This window comes from Salmo salar, chromosome 10, assembly GCF_965601325.2.
Source record: "Salmo salar chromosome 10, fSalSal1, whole genome shotgun sequence".
In the NCBI taxonomy this organism is placed as follows: Eukaryota; Metazoa; Chordata; class Actinopteri; order Salmoniformes; family Salmonidae; genus Salmo; species Salmo salar.
Window position 1 is genome coordinate 85,438,838 of NC_138300.1, and position 20,771 is coordinate 85,459,608.

The 20,771-nt window shown below is 39.7% G+C and overlaps 1 protein-coding gene across 3 annotated transcripts; it reads right to left on the minus strand.

Moving 5' to 3' along the window:
• Nucleotides 1-498: 498 nt before the first annotated feature.
• On the minus strand, nucleotides 499-20,470 carry LOC106560932 (carbonic anhydrase 5B, mitochondrial). Of its 3 annotated transcripts, XM_045688140.2 has the most exons (8): nucleotides 19,645-20,470; nucleotides 11,184-11,381; nucleotides 10,619-10,737; nucleotides 8,150-8,245; nucleotides 7,864-7,926; nucleotides 7,206-7,364; nucleotides 6,897-7,070; nucleotides 499-2,037 (listed from the first exon to the last, which is right to left on the minus strand). In XM_045688140.2, exons 1-7 carry the CDS (start codon nucleotides 19,784-19,786, stop codon nucleotides 6,900-6,902), a joined length of 948 nt encoding a protein of 315 aa, XP_045544096.2. In that variant the 5' UTR covers nucleotides 19,787-20,470; the 3' UTR covers nucleotides 499-2,037; nucleotides 6,897-6,899. The 3 variants fall into 3 exon arrangements, with proteins under 3 accessions (XP_045544096.2, XP_013979873.2, XP_013979874.2); XM_014124398.3 differs by having other exon boundaries at nucleotides 499-7,070; nucleotides 19,645-20,469; XM_014124399.3 differs by lacking the exon at nucleotides 19,645-20,470 and adding an exon at nucleotides 11,534-11,774 and having other exon boundaries at nucleotides 499-7,070.
• Nucleotides 20,471-20,771: the final 301 nt, after the last annotated feature.

A 20,771-nucleotide genomic window follows, 5' to 3' on the forward strand; every position in this document is an offset into this window, starting at 1 on the left:
CAGTTCTACCTGATAATTAATCAGTCCCTGATTAAAGGGGAACCATTTTAAAAAGCAGTGGAACTGGCTTCGAGGTCCAGAGTTGAGTTTGAGGGTTGCAGAGCATGAACCTGCAGGAGCGAGTTACTGTTTTGATGTTTGCGGAGAACGACAGGGTCACGTCAGGATTCTTTGATGAAGGTGCTGCTGCCTCCAGATGTGGAGGTTCTGCTTTTTCTCCTGGCAGGTGATCTAAGGGTGGGACTGACCTCAAATTTCAGGGCTGGTCTACATCAGGAAGAGAAAATAATCATTGCATCCTCTGAATGGAGCCCATAGTAGGCCTGTCAGCATGGGCACAGAGAGGATCTGAGGCATGGAACACTTTTTTTTGTTGAGAGTGTGGTTATTAGGATAAGGAGTCCCATAAACAGTAAACCTCAAAGCAGTGAGGATAGGTGAAAACAATGACACAACTGAATGAATGTTATACAAGACAAAGAACAAAACCAAGAGATGAAGAAATTATCTTTAATTAGACCTTTTCCTTTCATTTTCTAACCACCATTCATCTTGAAGTGTATGGTCAGAGGAAAGAGGTCCACAGGCCTTCATTAGAATGACATTTTACATTGACATTTTAGTAATTTAGTAGACACCTTTATCAAAAGTGATTTACAGTAAGTGCATTAAACTGAAGATAGCTAGATGAGACAACCACATCACAGTCACAGTACATTGTTCCTCAATACAGAAGTTACAGGGCAGATTCAGTGCTAATAGGAAAATACAAGTGTACGCCTTTAAAGGGAAAGGGGGGATACCTAGTCAGTTGTCCAACTGAATCTATTCAACTGAAATGTGTCTTCCGCATTTAGGAGGATACATCTGAGACATCTTTAAGATACTCTTTGAAGAGGTAGGGTTTCAGTTGTTTTTGGAAGATGGGCACGGACTCTGCTGTCCTAGCTTCAGTGGGTGGATTCTCATGCTCTGAATGCAGAGTTGATAGCTATGTGGTGACGAAAATATTTAGACTCTAATCGCATGTTCGTTTAATTCCCCCATTTGTTATACACACTTCAAAGAGCAGGTTCTCAAACTCTCCCACACAATAATGGGAAACCTGCAGCCTTTTGGGAGACAACTCTCATCCCATTTTTATATCCCCTGTGGCCAACCATAATAAACATGAGGGTCTGTTTGAATCAGGTTGAGACAAAACTCAAACCATGTTTCCTAACATATCTGAACATCCACACCCTGGCCCCATTCGGTTGTCTTCAAAAGGTGCCGACTAGGTCTGGTGTGGCGTTATGGGTCCTGGAACCAGGTCCTTATTGCCTGCCCAGGCTCCTGTCTAATGGGGACAATGGAGCACAGCACAATCATTCATTTATAGGGGACAATAGGAACCTTTATAACAACCCAGATCATTGTGACATCATTGTTGTTGCTACTGCAGATATTACTGGGTTCTGGCTGCTGAGCATTACTCAAGTGTAGACCAGCATGTCCCATAACAGACTTAACTACATCACTTTACCCAGATTAACACCCCATTCCATAGAAGCATTTTAATACCACCAGCAAGTCAAAATACTAAAACACAGGCATAGTGTACTCATTTCTTTATTATATTCATCTTTCAAATCTTCTATATAAACATTTGTCAGCAGTGGCTTCCTGGTTGTTCGGCTGGACTGGGCCAATCAGGCACCTGGTAAAAACAACAGGCCTGTTGGGAGAGGGGCCCCAATTTAGCCCTTGAACCACAGCCCCTCAATAGCAGTTTTCATTCTGGCCCATGGGGCAGGAATGTGGCCACCCATTGATAAAACAAATACAACATGTACTACAGCACAACAAACGTAGAACACTCCTCTAGCTCCAGGAAAACACCTGCTAACTAGCAAACAAAGCAAGGGGAAGCACTGTCGAGTTTCCATCTGAGGTGTTTTACCCAAAAGGCTCAGACTTGTGGGCCATGGCTCCGGCAGACCTGCTCTGGCTTGGGCCCAATACTAGGCCGCAGGAACTTTTCAGCTGGCATTTATACTGAACAAAAATATAAACACAACATGTAAAGTGTTAGTTCCATGTTTCATGAGCTGAAATAAAAGATCCCAGAAATGTTCCATATGCACAAAAAGCGTATTTCTCTCATATTTTCAGCACAAATTAGTTTATATTCCTGTTAGTGAGCATTTCTCATTTGCCAAGAAAATCCATCCACCTGACAGGTGTGGCATATCAAGAAGCTGATTAAACAGCATGATCATTACAAAGGTGCACCTTGTGCTGGGGGCAATAAAAGGTCACTCTAAAATGTGCAGTTGTGTCACACAACAATGCCACAGATGTCTCAAGTTTTGAGGGAGCGTGCAATTGGCATGCTGACTGCACGAGTGTCCACCAGAGCCTTTGGCAGAGAATTGAATGTTCATTTCTCTACCATGAGCCACCTCCAACATAATTTGGCAGTATGCCCAAGCAGCCTCACAACCACGTGTAACCGCGCCAGCCCAGGACCTCCACATCCGGCTTCTTCACCTGCGGGATCATCTGAGGGGGTGCTGAGGAGTATTTCGGTCTGTTATTTCAATTGACCGATTTCCTTATATGAACTGTAACTCAGTAAAATCGTTGAAAATGTTGCGTTTAGATTTTTGTTCAGCACACGTAACAATGGCTAACTGTGAACACCTCACAAAGCAACTGTCTTGATGATGCAGAGGTTGTTGATCCTGCTCGCCCCAAGTCTTTAGTGTCACACTCCTGATGGAAACAATGATACTAGAGCTTACATCAACATAAAAACACTGGCGACACAATGGTGTTGGGCAAGTTAAGTGGAAGTTCCGCATAACTCCAATTTACGTAAAACATGTACATCGATCTAGATCATTGTGCATACTAAGTTTGACAAGTTTAAAACAGTCATTGATGGCATATACATGAAAATACAGCAGTTCACCATTGATGACAGATTAAATCATGATCATTAGTCTTGATTAAAGTACAGTCATTACAGTTCAATAACGTACCTTTTAGTATTTATAATTTGAAAACAAAAATACAGTTAAGTGAAAGGAAACATCCCACTGGAGATTAAGGCAGAACATAACTAAACAGATCAAGACAAATAGGAGGCAGAAAATAGGTCCCTTACCACAGTTACAGCAAAAAAAGTTAATCTGTCCTACCATCACTTACCCATAAAAATGCCCACAACAAACCAAGACCTAAAATATACAACTGTTTCATAACCCCCATTCAAATCCTCCCTGTACCCCAACATTGTTCCCCTAACCCCTGGTGTGAAAAAGTGTCACCTTCAATTTCATAGGTAACGCAGTGAAACAGGCATAAGTGTCAAGTGGGTATGGAGGGCTGGAGTCTTGGACAGTGCTTTTCAGTTTTCAGTACAGGTTATTGTCAAGCTACTTCTCTGCAATTGACCTATTGGGGAGAGGGCCAGGTGGCTCTTTTAAGGGCCAGGTCGTACAGAGAACAGTTTGTACAGGGACATTGTTATTGAGTGATCAAAAGACAACCGTCCTCTCACTTAATGCTTTATAGAACAATACCAAAAGCTCCCTCTATGTCTGCTCTCCCTTTCATTCCGTGTTTATAGAACAAACCAATCCTTTTCTCCTCCAATCTTTTTAGCACCCACTTCAAATAAGCTCTTCACTTTCTCTGAGCACCAAAGTTTTGGGACAGTGCCAATTCTTGTTGTTGTTTTTGGCTCTGTACTCGAGCACTTTGGATTTTAAATGATACAATGACTATAAGGTTATCTTTAATTTGATAGTATTTTCATCCATATCTGGTGAACGGTTTAGAAATGACAGCACTTTTTGTACACCCCCATTTTAGGTGACCAAAAGTATTGGGACTAATTCACATGTGTACTAAACTAGTAATTGGTCCCATAGTCATAGCACACAATAACTACATCAAGCTCGTGACTACACATTTCTTGGATGGATTTGCTGTTTGTTTTAGTTGCTAGAGCTGTCCCAGTCAACTGTAAGTGCTGTTATTGTGAAGTGGAAATGTCTAGGAGCAACAACGGATAAGTCGCGAAGTGGTAGGTCACACAAGCTCACATAACGGGACCGCCCAATGCTGAAGCACGTAGGTCATAAATAGTCTGTCCTCGATTGCAACAATTACTACCGAGTTCCAAACTGCCTCTGGAAGCAATGTCAGCACAATAACTGTAAGGAGCTTCATGAAATGGGTTTCCATGGCCAAGCAGCCGCACACAAGCCTAAGATCACCATGCGCCATGCCAAACATCGGCTGGAGTGGTCTACAGCTCACCGCCATTGGACTCTGGAGCAGTGGAAACGCGTTCACTGGAGTGATGAATCAAGCTTCACCATCTGGCAGTGCGACGGATTAATCTAGGTTTGGTGGACGCCAGGAAAACACTACCTGCCTGAATGCATAGTGCCAACTGTAAAGTTTGGTGGAGGAGGAATAATGGTCTGGGGCTGTTTTTCATGGTTCGGGCTAGGCCTCTTAGTTCTTGTAATAGGAAATCTTAACACTACAGTATACAATGACATTCTAGACGATTCTGTGGTTCCAACTTTGTGGCAACAGTTTGGGGAAGGCCTTTCCTGTTTCAGTGTGTAAGAACTTGACTGGCCTGCACAGAGCCCTGACCTTAACTCCATCGAACACCTTTGGGATGAATTGGAACGCCAACTGCGAGCCAGGCCTAACTAATGCTCTTGTTGCTCAATTCCCCACAGCAATGTCCCAACATCTTGTGGAAAGCCTTCCCAGAAGAGTGGAGGCTGTTATAGCAGCAAAGGGGGGGACTAACTCCATATTAATGCCCATGAGTTTGGAATGAGATGTTCGACAAGCAGGTGTCTGCATACTTTTGGTCATATAGTATATGTATTACAATTGCTATAAAATGTTCTATATCACTTATCATGGTTGTGTGTCAACATAGGGAATAGCAATGCTTATTTTACCGTAAACAACCTTTTGAAATGCTATTAAAGCATAACATTAAGTTCAGGTATGTTTTCAAATTCAAGATACATGTAGTTGGTCCCACTGTAATCCCTGTCCAGCTACCTATATATTTTTCATTTATGAATGGTCCTGCTGTGAACTTAAAAATCATCTCCAAATTATTGCAATATCAAGGTCTGAACAAATAGCAGTTTTCAGAGTACAGTCAAAGCTAAACAGTCTCAAGAAATGACATACAACTATCAGAAGGAGAATGATTCCTGTCGGTGTGCTGCTAGTGCTTCTAAAAGGCAAGTCAAATCCTTCTGACCTCCACCAATAAATAAATACAGAACCAACAGGATGAATAACAGGCTAATGATGTACATGTGACTCCCTCTCTAAACTCTCCCAGTGCTCCTGGACCAGAAACTGGCAAACAATCTACCGACTGCCTGTTAAAAGTCTGCGAGGGGCATAATATTGTCAGTATTCATTAGACCAGACACTGCAGTGAGCTATTGATCTATGAAAACAGAGTTGACCGTGCGTGTCAGTATTATGCATAACATGGAAGGCACTATGGTAGAGTCCTTTTTAGTACAACAGAAGAATTTGATTACAAGAGGAAAATAATCTTAGACACTCATGTTAAAAAAGGTCAATGTTTGCTATAGAATTCAACCTATTAGTTGTAACAAATGCCCTGGTTTCCCTGTGCTTGTAAGGCATTATGAAGCTGTACACCCTACACATTACTTTTACATCTAAGTTAAAGATACTGAGATGTACATTCTAGTCTACTCAAGACTATGTATTAAAATCCATCAAATCACCTAAAAACATATTGAGCAACAATCATTTGTGCAGTTTGGAGCCATAGCTAGGCCTAAATACAATGAACTAAATCTTTTTGGGTATATGCTGTAAACAAATTTAGAGCTTAAACCATCAAACTAAACCCCCATTCATATATGATGCCCCTTCACCTCAAATACTTTGTCAAGGAACAAAAATGACTGTAGAAGTACTCTTTCCACAAGAGGGTGATATTCATAAGCTTTAGTTTACATAATAAGTGTTGATAGTACGTTAAATTATTCCAGCAGCATCAATCATTGGTTTCTGGAAGCATGTAAAGTTTGACTGTGAATAAGGAGTGAATAAATAAGGTTTACAACTTAAAAACATTAAGAGCTTTCATAAAAATCTCCAACCTGATTCACCTAAGACACAGGAGTTTCAAAAAATATGTTAGCGTCGACTACAGCAATACACCTGCCATGTGTTGATGACTTTCAGTTATTGACAAGACAGCAGACAGTGAGACAGATAACAACAAAAAAAGCCTTTAGATCATTGGTATTCAAACTTTTTCATGGGGGACCAACCCTTTTTTTGTAATCCTTTCTCGAGACCCTCCACCCCAGATCTAATGACACGACCTTAAAAAGGAAACATTTTGATTTTTACGTCAACAAATGAACTTCAATTCATTACATTTTTATCTCTTATTAAAATGAAAAGAAACCAATAAATACATTTACTCAAAATAGTATTTTTCAAATTCTTTCTCAAAAACATTTGTATATTGTCAAATAAAATGATCTGTACTCTTAATTTGCTTACTTAAAAAAAAAAAAAAAAAATTGGGGGCGAACCCACAGCAGTTCCCACACAACCCAACTAACTAGAGATCGCAACCCTGACTTCGAATACCACAGCTTTAGATGGTGACATTGGAATTATAAAATCCCTGTCATTTAAGTGAAATCATTGAGTGCATTATGAATACATAAGGCATTTGGAAAGAAGATGCCAGCAGTATGACTTCTGTAGAGTAAAAAAAAATAAAAAAAAATAAAAATAAAAAATGCCTTCCTAGGGTAATTGCATAATTTTAGTTTGAAGGGTCTGAGTGAGTTTGTGTGTACCGGTCAGTGGCCTGTGTGTGGACCTTTTGCAGGTGGCTCCTGCTGCAGGAAGGGGGTGAACGAGGACCGCACAGTGCGGCCCCTCAGGGGCTGCTGAACGCGGAAGTTGTTGACCATGCTCTTCTGCACCTCCTCCTCTGCTGAGGTGAAGAGAAGGCTCCGGAACACTGCCAGCTGAGAAAGGGATAGGGACAATGTGTTACGCAGACCTGAAACTACGGAGTTAAAACACCAAGTTGTAAACCGCTGGTAATGCCATTGATGTTCCCTCCCTGTTCTCCACTAGCAAACAAACACATCCACACTAACCTGGTCATGGCTGACTTCAATGTGCTGCTTCATGATAATCCAGGTCACTGCCTCAGTCAGAGGAGGAGTGGTAAGTGACCCTGCATACGTCCAGTAATCGTCAATGTTAGCAGGCAGTAAGCAGGCTGGGTCAAACCTAGTGAACTCAACAACACTGTCCTAGGGAGTGAAAACGGAAAGAGGAAAGGGTTACATGGTGCTGCCAACCATGTAATAATAATTATTATTATTGGCATTCCCCATCCATAATAACCTTACTGATAGTAGTGGCATGTAATTTGACTCAAGGCCACTAGATGGCAGTTAAAGTTGACCATCTTCCCATCTCTGATCATATTTCAGAATTGTTCCTTTGTGTAATAATTCTGTGGGAGGTAACAAATGGTGTTCTACCCTTTACCACTCCCATATAGCTCCTACACTGTCATCACTCCCCCTCACATACAATTGCCATACAAATGTCACGTGTGCTCCACCTGAGACTTGTCCAGATAGTCAACGTACTGTACGACTCAGTTGGGCTATTTTTGTTCTTACGCTTGGGCGGCCTTCTCAGAAACTCAGCGGCATATACCACCTGCTTGAAATGTGCTGTTTGAAACCTTGGTTTAAAAAAAGATAAATCACCATGATTTAAGTGGTCAATCCCTGATCTCACCTTGTGTCTGACAGCAGGTAGGACATCCACTAGTTTCTGCAGTCCCTCGTGTCTCTTCCCTATCTGAGGAGTAAAATAATCTGTGTCTGAGTCCATCTGTCAGGCATGTGCTGTGTGTTTACATTCACTGCATGGGGTGTTTACATTTCAATGCCAGTAAATCGTGAAATGAGATATATATGTATGATGTGAATATTTAGTCAAGTGTGTATATGACAGCAGTGGTGGTGGGTTGCATATTATAGGGATGCATCAATAGCTATGTTAACGAGGAGCAATAAATTACCTTGAGGAAGACCCCGATAACAGCCAGTCCATTCTCCTCCATCACAGCTTCCTCAAACCGGCTGTACTTATTAGAGTTCCAGTGGACCATGTGGAGCTAGCAACAGAAAAGACGGAGCATATGTAAATCAAAGTGTGTTTATCCACACGCCCAGAGTCAGGTTGTAGACTTTGGTTGACATATGTCATGATACACTGATTGCATTCAAATGCAATGTGTCACAAATTATATCTGTTGCTGAATAATGATTAACCTAATTCATGTTTAATATCATTTTCAAGATAAATGACAGCCAAAAAGCAGAAGTAAAACAAATTTGGGATCATATTATTCTGAACTTTAAAATACACCCCAAAATACCCATCCTTATCTATTAAACCAAACTGAGCATTGTCTGACCCCGAGGTCACATGTAGCTCCTCTTTGTTTCACTCTATTTCAGTTCCCAACAATGGCCCACAGTCACACTGGGATCAGGGGAGGTGTACATAAAGAAAAAAGGAGTTACAACCCAATAAATACCCAGACTGTGGTGTGCTCCGATTAGGCACACAGATGGAGTTGTGTTGTAATCGCACCTGGGGAGTGTTGAGAACCCGGACATCGTCAGATTCTCACAGCCATTAACAACAGCTTGGCATGGCACCCTCCCCCAGACAGACAGTAGTACAGTAGTACTCCCTCTATTGTGTAAGTGTGCTTTAGGTGAGTGGAACAATGTGAAAATAGATAACACGTCAAAGGTGGGTCATGAGGATTGACCAGAATGCATTTCACGCAGAGCATTCTGCTTCTATATGTAGAGGTTTCCAACAGCACAATACCCCTCTGTCACGACAATTCCATGCCAATATAGTCATGGATTGGCTAGGACAGCACTATGCCCTGATGTCTAAAAGCAGTCCTACCGTTCAATGCCATAGTCTCCTGAAGACTACAGCTCTACTAGACTTGACATGTTTGAAAAACCTCCTAACTGCATAGAGGCATTCAACAAAGTTAACATTTAAAATACAAAACACTAACTCTTAACCTGTCAAGGTATAGGGGGGAGTATTTTCGATTTCGGATGAAAAGCGTGCCCAGAGTAAACTGCCTAATACTCAGGCTCAGAGTCAAATATTTGCGTATTATTAGATTTGGATAGAAAACACTCTGAAGTTTCTAAAACTGTTTGAAAAAAACAAAAACCTGAGAAAAATCCAACCAGGAAGTGGGAGATCTGAGAATTGTAGTTCTTCTTTTGAATCCCTATCGAAACTTCAGTGTCTGTGGGGTCACGTTGCACTTCCTAAGGCTTCCATTGGCTGTCAACAGCCTTCAGAAAAGTTTTCATCCTTCTCCTGTTACTGGGCAGAAAATAATAGCTCAGTCAATGAGTGGACTGCCTGGGACCAGTGAGTTGTTTACTGCGCGGGCCCGTTTGGCACGCCCCTCCTCCTTTTTCACCTGGAATGAATACGCTATTGTCCGGTTGGAATATTATCACATTTTTACGTAAAAAATACCCTAAACATTGATTGTAAACAACGTTTGACATGTTTTTACGAACGGTAATGGAACTATTTGACTTTTCGTCTCTGGTACTGCACTCGCATGCCTTTGGATAGTGATCTGAACGCACGAACACAACAGAGGTATTTGGACATAAATATGGAGTATTTCGAACAAAAATAACATTTCTTGTGGAAGTAGGAGTCCTCGGAGTGCATTCTGATGAAGATCAGCAAAGGTAAGAGAATATTTCTAATACTAATTCAGAGTTTTGTTGATGCCAGAACTTGGCGGGTAGCTGTATAGCTTGCTTTGATGGCGAGCTATGTACTCAGAATATTGAACAATGTGCTTTTTCCGTAAAGTTATTTTGAAATCTGACAAAGCGGTTGCGTCAAGGAGTAGTGTATCTATAATTCTTTCAATAACTGTTGTAAATTTTATCAACGTTTATGATGAGTATTTTTGTAAATTGATGTGCACATTCACCGGGAGTTTTGGTGGGAATACATTTTCTGAACATTACACGCCAATGTAAAATGCTCTTTTTGGATATAAATATGAACTTTATCGAGCAAAACATACATGTATCGTATAACATGAAGTCCTATGAGTGCCATCTGATGAAGATCATCAAAGGTTAGTGAATATTTTAGCTGTACTTTTGATTTTTATGATGCATGTCCTTGCTTGGAAAATGGCTGTGTGGATTTTCTTGTGAAGTTTATGCCCTAACATAATCTAATTTTATGCTTTCGCCGTAAAGCCTTTTTGAAATCGGACAATGTGGTTAGATTAACGCGAGTCTTGTCTTTAAAATGGTGTAAAATAGTTGATTGTTTGAGAAAATGAAATTACGAGATTTTTGCTGTTTTGTATTTCGCGCCATGCTATTTCACTGGCTGTTGAATAGTGTGGGAGGGTCACGTCCCACCTAGCCCAGAGAAGTTAAGGAAGAGGATGTGCAGTATCTACCTCACCCGGGAAGAGGCGGCGGTCCACTGTGTGCTCGGAGCCCCACGCGTTGCTCTCCCCCCAATGGAAGTGGAACTGACACAGCCGGAAGTTATCCTCCAGAGGACCCCCTTTAAGTACTGAGTGAGGGATGGATAAGAATAGATAGATCCTTCGGTGTTATATTAGAGACCCAAGAATGGGAAACAGTAGCTAGTACATAAATAACAGCTGAGTGGGGGTTAAAAACATGATTATATAAACATACATGCTAAAACAAAACATAACTCTCTCTTCACACAAAAGCAGAATATTTTTTTTGTTACAGAATAAGCCTATTGTATAATTATTAAATTACATAAATATTAATGTATAAAGTATATTATTAAAGCAGTGAAACAAAATATACATTTCTGAAATAACATTCAATTGAAAATGAGAAATGTGTAAACAATACATTTGAAGACAGAGTGATGTTGAGGAATAAGCCTAGGGCAGGGATACTTAAAAAGTTAATCAAAGTCACATTCCACGTGGTGGGCATTGCGTTTTTAATGAGGCACATTGCAGAGCAGAGAGTCCTTACTGGATTTGTCGGTGGTGTCGTCGTACTCAACCAGGAATGAGTACCCATTGTTCCATATCTGTGAGCACGTCCCGGGGTCGTAATCCGGGGTCAGCGGCTTGAGGTGCGGATCAAAAACGCTCTTGCGCACCCGAATATCGATAGGAGATTGTCTGTTACCCCCTGGAGCAACGAGTGGTCCCTGCCACATTGGATGCACTGGAGTCAAAGGATGAGAGAGGATTTTAATCTAGGCTGACAGTAAAATTTGTGATGAATAAAGCCCAACCAGGAATTACAGGGCACATGTGTAAATCACATTTGATCCCATTGCTTAGCCCACTAAAACAAAGACAAATGCTGACACTTACTTTTCATTGTGTACTCTCCAGCTTCCTGCATTATTATTTGGCTATTATAGTCAAAATGCCAAAAATAAAATATGATTAAAATGTCTCACAGTACACAAGCAATTGAACAGACTTCGAGTTAGACCAGTAAGCCTCCTCCCTACATTCCATTTAAAGAAATGAGTAAAGCAGAGGAGGAATGAGACACTTGGGTTATTCCTCATGAAACTAGGACAAAAAAAAAAAAAACATGATTTGGCAGATTTTCACAACATTCAATATACAGAACAGTCCTTTGGAGGAAGGTATGTTGACATATTTGACATTTGTAACAAAGCATAATTGAGAAATCATTTGTGAAAGTTTGCATATTTCTAAACATTTTGTCCTTACCCAGGCCTCCTTTAAGACTCCATAATTTATCTGTAGGTGCTACAAAGCAAACACTGGTATCATATGATTGTTTTCCCCGCTTGCTCAGTAATAGGAGTAGTATTTTGATTTCAATAAAAGTCTTACATTAAATTTACAAATATTGAAAAATCTAAACATGAATAAAGAAAATATACCAGTTAAGACTTGGCACATTTTTCAACATAGTGTTAAAAAAAAATATTCTCTACAGGAATATCAAAAATATTCATAAATTGATGTAAGAAAATTATTATTGAAATCAAAATACCACTCATTCCAGAGCAAGCCGCAAAGCTTCATATGACACCAATTTTTGCTTTGTAGCACCTACATATGAAACATTATGGAGTCTTAAGAGGCCTGGGTTAGGCAAAAATCTCATAAATATGCTAACTTTGATGAGTTATTTCTCAATTATGCTTTTAGATACCAATGTTAAATGTATGGCAAAAATGCTTCCTCCACAGGACCATTCTATGGATTACATAATCATGGGTGGGGGGGTCCTGGTTTCGTGAGGAATCACCCACTTCCTTCCTCTAACTCGTATTCAAAGGAAATTGCAGAATAAGCAAAATGTGGGTAGGTTACAGAAACTGACTCACTGAATGTATTGGCAGCCCAACAGGTCTTCTCCACAGAAGGAGAGACAGTAGTTCAGTTCTGACGGAAAGTTTATTAAATCTGCATTTTCTGGCATTACAATAAATCTACTAGGACCGTTGGAAAAGGTATTTTCAATGGGAACAATTATTTTTAAATTAACCTTTTTGCTACTGTACCCATGGCTCTAATGTGTGACTTTGCTGTGTATCCTGCAGTTTTAATTTGGGAACACCAATGCGACAACAAAACAATGTATTTTTATTATAATTGTTGTAACAAGGCTCCACTGTACCATTGTTTCCCGAGCGCAGATTCATTAGCTTCATGCTTGCACCCTTACTACAGCGAACACGGATGTTTCCTACTAGCACAAACAGTTTAAAAGATCGGACTCATTAACCAGGGCAACGATTCTTTTTCTTCCTGTCGAGGATTGGAAGCCGCATTTTACATTCCTAAAAACTATGTCACCGGCCGTTAACCATTCGTTTTAAACCTTGTTTAGTCATGTTTGTTACCTGACTACCGTAATTTCCGGACTATTAAGCGCACCTGAATATAAGCCGCACCCACTGAATTTAAAATAAATTATTATTTTGAACATAAATAAGCCGCACATGTCTATAAGCCGCAGGTGCCTACCGGTACATTGAAATAAATTAACTTTACACAGGCTTTAACGAAACACGGCTTGTAACAAAAATAAATAGGCTTTAACGAAACACGGCTTGTAACAAAAAGAAAAAATTTGCAGTAAGCTTTAGTTGCCTTTTTGCACTGAGTCAATTCCTCACGCTGCTGTTTCCAACGTCTTATCATCGACTCATTAAGACCAAGCTCCCGTGCAGCAGCTCTATTTCCTTTTCCAACAGCCAGATCAATCACCTTCAACTTGAAAGCCGCATCATATGCATTTCTCCGTGTCTTTGCCATGAGGGTGACAAAATGACTACCGTAATCAGAATGATGGGAAGTTTGAGAGCGCTCGATTTAATCTAAACAGTAAACAAAAAAGTTGTTTGACCGTAACCCGTTCGGCAATTTCATTGGTCTAATGAAAGCTTCATGCCGCCAAAAAACAGAGCACGTCACAGAATGTGTTTTTTTGGAAGAAAAAAAATGAAAGCGGGAAAAATCCATATATTAGCCGCGTCATTGTTTAAGCCGCGAGGTTCAAAGCCTGGGAAAAAAGTTGCGGCTTATAGTCCGGAATTTACGGTAACTAGCTAGCTAACAACCTGGTATCATTACCAGTATTTACTTTTTTCTAGGGCATAACGTGTTTCTGATCTAGCTAGAATTCATATAGGGCTGCTATATTTCAATAAATGCTATGTTGTGCTCCTAACTTTTTAAAAGTTGTGAGCACCCGTGCTAACAATGCATTTTAGAGCCCTGACTCTACCTGATTAAAATAAAGAGCTATTCTAACTACAATTTCTTTTTAATGCAGCCTAGTTTCCCATCATGAGTAATATAAATTGTGACAATGAAGATCATAAAATATGTTTGAATTTTTTACAAGTTTACTTCCTGTACTGAAATGAGCTATGGATTTTTGTATAATCCACTCTTCATAATCCTCTATAGCTCATGAATAGACAATGTGTTCTAATTCTGTGGCCCAGTGGATCGCAGGGAGATACATCTGCCACAGGATTCTCAGTGAGGTATGCAGGGTCATGGGTAGTAAAAATAGGTTTAACACCAGTAGGACTCTCATAGCAGACATTAACATTGTGGTTCTCACCATAAAAATCAACCATGTTCATTATCTTCAACAGGATTTGAGGCATTATGCAGATTACAGGACCTCCATGTGTTTCTCAAAAGAAACAGGACTGCTTTTTCTGTGCCCTAAACTGACTCATTTGCTCTAGAAAAACTGCTTTTGGTGATTCATCACAAAACCAGGACAAAAAAAAAATATATATATATATATATATATATTTTTTTACACCATTTAATCCATAGAATGGTCCTTTGGAGCAAGGTTTCCCAAACTCGGTGCTGGGTTGTCGTGAATCAGCTGTGCAGTGCTAGGGCAAAAACCAAAACATGCACCCAGAGGTAAACAATTAATCAAAGTTGGCATATTGAGGACATTTTGGCCTTATGGAGTCTTAAGGCCTGCGTAATGTTTGATCTGTAGGTGCTACAAAGCAAACTTTGATGTCAAATTAAGCTATACCACTTGCTCTGTAATAGGAGTAGTATTTTTCAGTAACAATTCTTACATTCATTTATGAAGATTGAAAAATATAAAACATGAATATTGAAAATACATTTTTGGATTAAGCAAATGTTTCAATACATTGTTGATAATATACTCTACGGCAGGGATCATCAACTAGATTCAGGCATGGGACAATTTTTTTCTTGAGCGGATGGTCAGGGGGACAAATAATTTGTAGAATGCAAAATTGACCGCAAGAAGCCCAAACAGATATAATATTTGACTAAAACAATTTAAAACCCATGCTTACATTTGTATATGATCACACCTCTCTATTATGCATGGGAATACTTTGGAACAGATTTTTAAAACATTTTTTTTAAGTACAATATGTTTTATCACTTGGAGCCAGTTTGCTGCCATTTTTACAGTTGTTTACGTTTACACAAGGGGTAGGGGCAAATAAAAATAAAATACAAAAAAAAAACATAAAAATAAAAATAAATAAATAATATTTTTTTTAAATTACAAATAAATAAATAAAATAAAAATCGCCCGGAGGACAAAATCCCAGGGACAAATTCCCAGTTGGGGAAACTTGCTCTATGGCCATATCAAAGTTCCAGAGAAGGATCTTTGCTACTTTTAGAGTTATGATCATATTTGTAAGCATGACCAACAGAGTGAATGTGAAAATTGATAAAATGGGATTTCCCTCTGCTGGTGATTTGCAGGATGTCCAATGACAAGTAAAAGAAGGGCTGTGAATGGTTACATTGCCTACTATACCAATTTCACTATGAAATGGGCCATCACTTCAGAACTACCAGAGACTCCACTCTGGAACTTTGTTATGCCCATAGTAGAGTATAATGGCTCAACAATATATAGAAAAATATGAATATACAAATTTTATATATTCATTTTAATAGTTTTCTATATTCAATGACTAAGAAAATTGTTATCAAAATACCACTCATATTTCAGAACAAGCGGTAAAGCTTCATATGACACTGATTTTTGCTTTGTAACACCTACATATGAAACATTGTGGAGTCAAAGGACTGAGTGAGGCTAAAATGTAAACTAGGCCAACTCTGATTCCTTATTTCACAATGAATAATGCTTTTAGATACAAATGTCAAATATGTCAACAATCCTTCCTCCAAAAAGGACCATTGTATGGGTTAAATGTTGTCAAAATGCCCTAAATCATGGTGTTTTTTTGTCCTGGTTCGTAAGGAATCACTCGAGCGCCCAAGTGTAGCTTCCCTGGAAGGCAAACGTTTTTACTTGCATGTTATTTTCCACTCTCAATGGATGCACCCCCAAAAAATGGATGGGTTTGCCTGGGACTGAAGAAATTAAAACATAAAATGCAACTCGGTGGGGCAGTAGTTCTTGACAAACATGATTTTACAGTTGAAGTCGGAAGTTTACATACAAGTTTTAATGACTCCAACCTAAGTGTTTTTCAACCACTTCACAAATTTCTTGTTAACAAATAATAGTTTTGGCAAGTCGGTTAGGACATCTACTTTGTGCATGACACAAGTAATTTTTCCAGCAATTGTTTACAGACAGATTATATCATTTATAACTCACTATCACTATTCCAGTGGGTCATAAGTTTACATACACTAAGTTGACTGTGCCTTTAAACAGCTTGGAAAATTCCAGAAAATGATGTAATGGCTTTAGAAGTGTCTGATAGGCTAATTGACATCATTTGAGTCAATTGGAGGTGTACCTGTTGATGTTTTTCAAGGCCTACCTTCAAACTCAGTGCCTCTTTGCTTGACGACATGAGAAAATCAAAAGAAAATCAGCCAAGACCTCAGAAAAACAATTGTAGACCTCCAAGTCTGGTTCATCCTTGGGAGCAATTTCCAAATGCCTGAAGGTACCACGTTCATCTGTACAAACAATAGTATGCAAGTATAAACACCATGGGACCACGCAGCCGTCATACCGCTCAGGAAGGAGACACGTTCTGTCTCCTAGAGATGAACGTACTTTGGTGCGAAAAGTGCAAATCAATCCCAGAACAACAGCAAAAGGATCTTGTGAAGATGCTGGAGGAAATGGGTACAAAAGTATCTATATCCACAGTAAATGCGTGGATATAGATATAGCGTGATGCTTCATGTAAAAAGCTGGTTTTTGATATAAATATGAACTTGATTGAACAAAACATGCATGTATTGTATAACATAATGTCCTAGGAGTGTGATCTGATGAAGATCATCAAAGGTTAGTGCTGCATTTAGCTGTGGATTTGGTTTTTGTGGCTGGGTACTCTCCTGACAATCTAATGTTTTGCTTTCGTTGTAAAGCCTTTTTGAAATTGGACAATGTGGTTAGATAAAGGAGCGTCTTGTCTTTAAAATGGTGTAAAATAGTCATATGTTTGAGAAATTGAAGTAATAGCATTTTTAAGGTACTTGAATATCGCGCCACTCGATTCCACTGGCTGTTGACTAGGTGGGACGATTTCGTCCCACATACCCTAGAGAGGTTAAAATCAATTTTTATGTGATTTTTCTTGTAAAATAGCGATAATATTCCAACCGGGCGACGACGTATTCATTCAAAGAGAGAAAGAAAAACATGGAGTCGTCACATGCACGCGCACACCAGTGTCATTGTTCTCAGAAGGACCACTCTCCAAAATCGCTGCTGTTTTTCGCCCAGAGACTGCAGAGCTATCATTCCATGTTCTGGCGCCTTCCTAGAGCCAATGAAAGCCTTACAAAATGTCACGTTACAGCACAGAGGCTGTATTTTCGATAAAGAGGCTAAAGAAGGACAAGAAATAGTCAGACAGGGCACTTCCCGTATAAAATCTTCTCAGGTTTTGGCCTGCCATATGAGTTCTGTTATACTCACAGACACCATTCAAACAGTTTTAGAAACTTTAGAATGTTTTCTATCCAAATCTACTAATTATATGCATATTCTAGTTACTGGGCAGGAGTAATAACCAGATTAAATCGGGTATGTTTTTTATCTGGCCGTGAAAATACTGCCCCCTATCCCAAACAGGTTAAACTTCCTTATTTGACACAGACATAAAAATGGTATCCACGAGTTCTTCCACAGAGTCAGAGTTACATAATGGGCCTCATTGCCAAAATCCCGGAGTATACATTTAAGATTATTATTCTGTTTGTTTATCAGTTTCCATCCACAGTTTGAGTGTAAAGTCATACCATATAAAAAAAAAAAAAAAACAGCTGTGATGGAAACAGGTAATTTCGATACAATTTTATAAATGGCGACATTATTTGTTTGTTCTGCATGGTGGTATCTTTTTGTGTCTGTATTATGTGAAAAAATGGTGGTGGAAACAGCTTTATGCGCAAATATTTATACAATAACCATTATATTGAAGTAAACTTGGAGCCACACCATGATATGGTGTGTGGTCCTCCCACTATGATTTGGGAAACAATGCAGTTTATTAGGATACAGATTGAATAAATGATGATTAACTTTACAGGGGGGTGAAAGTGCACAGTCTTTAGCGTGATGCTTCATGACAATAAATATTGAGGGTCTTATTCTGGTGACATGATGGTCGATACTTAGCTGCCGTTTAACAAATTATCTCGGTCTTTTGTCCATAATAATCTCATCACGTAGGCTATACCCGCAAGCTGTTGCTGTTGGCTAAAGCGCACGTGCCAATACCAGAGTGGGCACATTACCTATATAACGCTGCATTTGTGACAAAACCATTAGTCAGGTTGAAAATGCAATGGAATCAAAATTTTTATTTAACCTTTAATCTAGGCAAGTCAGTTAAGAACAAATTCTTATTTACAATGACGAACCTACTTGTAAGGCACTCTCTAACACGGATGACTACACTTGTATTTCTTAATTCGGTACATGGAGTTTAACCGTAGAAGTTATTTTTATGTGCACTACGTCATCACTCACAGCCTTTCATCTGCAACAAGTCCCTTTGTTGGAATTACATCACTGGTGAGAATTTTCATTTTTTTTATGCAGATTTGATTATATTAGCATAACAATCGGTGGCCAATTGGTGAGAGATTTTCATGCAAATATTCCCCAATCTGCATTAAAAATGAGCATTTTCTCACCAGAGAACAGCTTGCGGGTATAGCCTACATGATGAGATTATTATGGACAAAATAGCTAGATTATTTTTTATTTGTCAAACAGCAGCCAAGCATCGATCATCATGTCACTAGAATAAGACCCTCGATATTCATTGGAATGGAGCATAAAGCTAAAGGCTGAGCACTTTCACCACCCTGTGAAGTTCATTTCTTTAATCTGTAGCATAATCAACTGCATGTTTTGCCGAGTCATAGTGGGAGTACAACACATTACATTAGTTTAAAGACCCATTCGAAAGACAGGGCAATGACCCCAATCACTGCCTTGGGGAATTGGGATAATTTTTTTTGACATTAGGGAAGAGTGCCTAATACTGGCCCTCCAACACCACTTCCAGCTGCATATGGTCCAGGGACTAACCAGGACCAACCCTGCTTAACTTCAGAGGCATGCCAGCAGTGGAATGCAGGGTGGTATGCTGCTGGCATAATGAACCACATTCACTCATGCAGAAATCCACTCCCTGGTTTCCATGTATTCTTTGTGCACGCATTGCGATGAAAACAATGTCATTATCCCTTTAGTAACGTAGCCACCAAGGATGTATATACATAATTGGTAGCCATAGTGATGTTGATTAAAACGTTACAACTGCTTGATAAGATTTAAACAGTTATTTATCATGTCTTGTGTGGAATTTGTCAGCTTCGCTGCCAGCTGGACTGAGTGACTAGTAGTGATAATAGCACTGACTGTTCTAGTCTTAAATATATATAGCCTACATCTAGCAAATTCAACTGTACTTAATATAATGATACAAGCTACTTGAAAAGTTGACACTTACAGGCAGAAAGCACATATTTGCTTGAACATGCGGTGAGGTTGCATCTTCGCACAGGTATCAAACGTTGACATTTAGTTTGCTTGATGAGATGTCTGTGTATATGCCGAGCAAGTGGCGTTAAAACCGATCTGAGAGCCACCATGATCTCGGATTCTTCGAATACGCTTCTCGAGGGTTGCGAGAGTCAAAGTGAACTGTTATTTATAGTTTCAGGTAAGGCAAAACGTCAAGTCAACTGCTCATCTTGTCCCCAGGTGTTACGGGTTGGTTTCATAGCCGTTTCCACTTAACGGGATTTGCTTTTTAGGGCCCCTCGTCTTTCACATTGTCGGCTAGATGGCTGGTCTCTCTCGCTACCTCTCGTTTGACTGGTAGCAACGAAATGGGCAGGCTTTCACACGATTAAAACACTCACGAACTGACAGTAAATTCCATCCGGTTTTACAGCTTTTCACTAGTCCTGTTGATGCGTGCTCTTACTTGAACATCGCACCCATCGAATTTAGCTTCCTATAGCTATTTCACGCGCCGCATCAACGAAAATAACATATTTAAATGTGTTTACAAAGCAATGTCATTTACGAACAGTTTGCTGAGTGGGGGGGTCCCAAAATTGCCATCCCGACCTATCAGCTTTATCGTCTGAGGGGCGTTTCAATCCACATGCGCGAGACAATGCTGCGTTCATAGCATCTTGTAAATACGAGCATATGACTGAAAAATCCACTTGAACGCCTCTCCAACTCGTAATTACTTGAGGGAAACTCGTCTATCATCCTTGAGCTCCGACTTCTACCATCTGTACTCTGACGTCACCTAATCAAATTGTATTTGTCACATGCTTAGCAAACAACATGGCTGCGTTCGGGTATGTTTTTACGTTCTGGAACGTTCAATTCAACGGAAATGGTGCTGTACTGAACGACCAGTTGGAACGCTGTCGCACACAGTTTCTAAACCGTGGCGCAACATCGCGAGACTTCCGGGAACGCTTGCAAAACAGACTAAACAGACCAGGCCAGGGTTTGGGGTTTGAGAAGTCAATGAGAGAAGTGAAAGTTCTTCCTTAGTTGTTCATTTTCTCTAAATCTAAAGGCACAACCTCGATTCGAGACAATGTTTTTGGT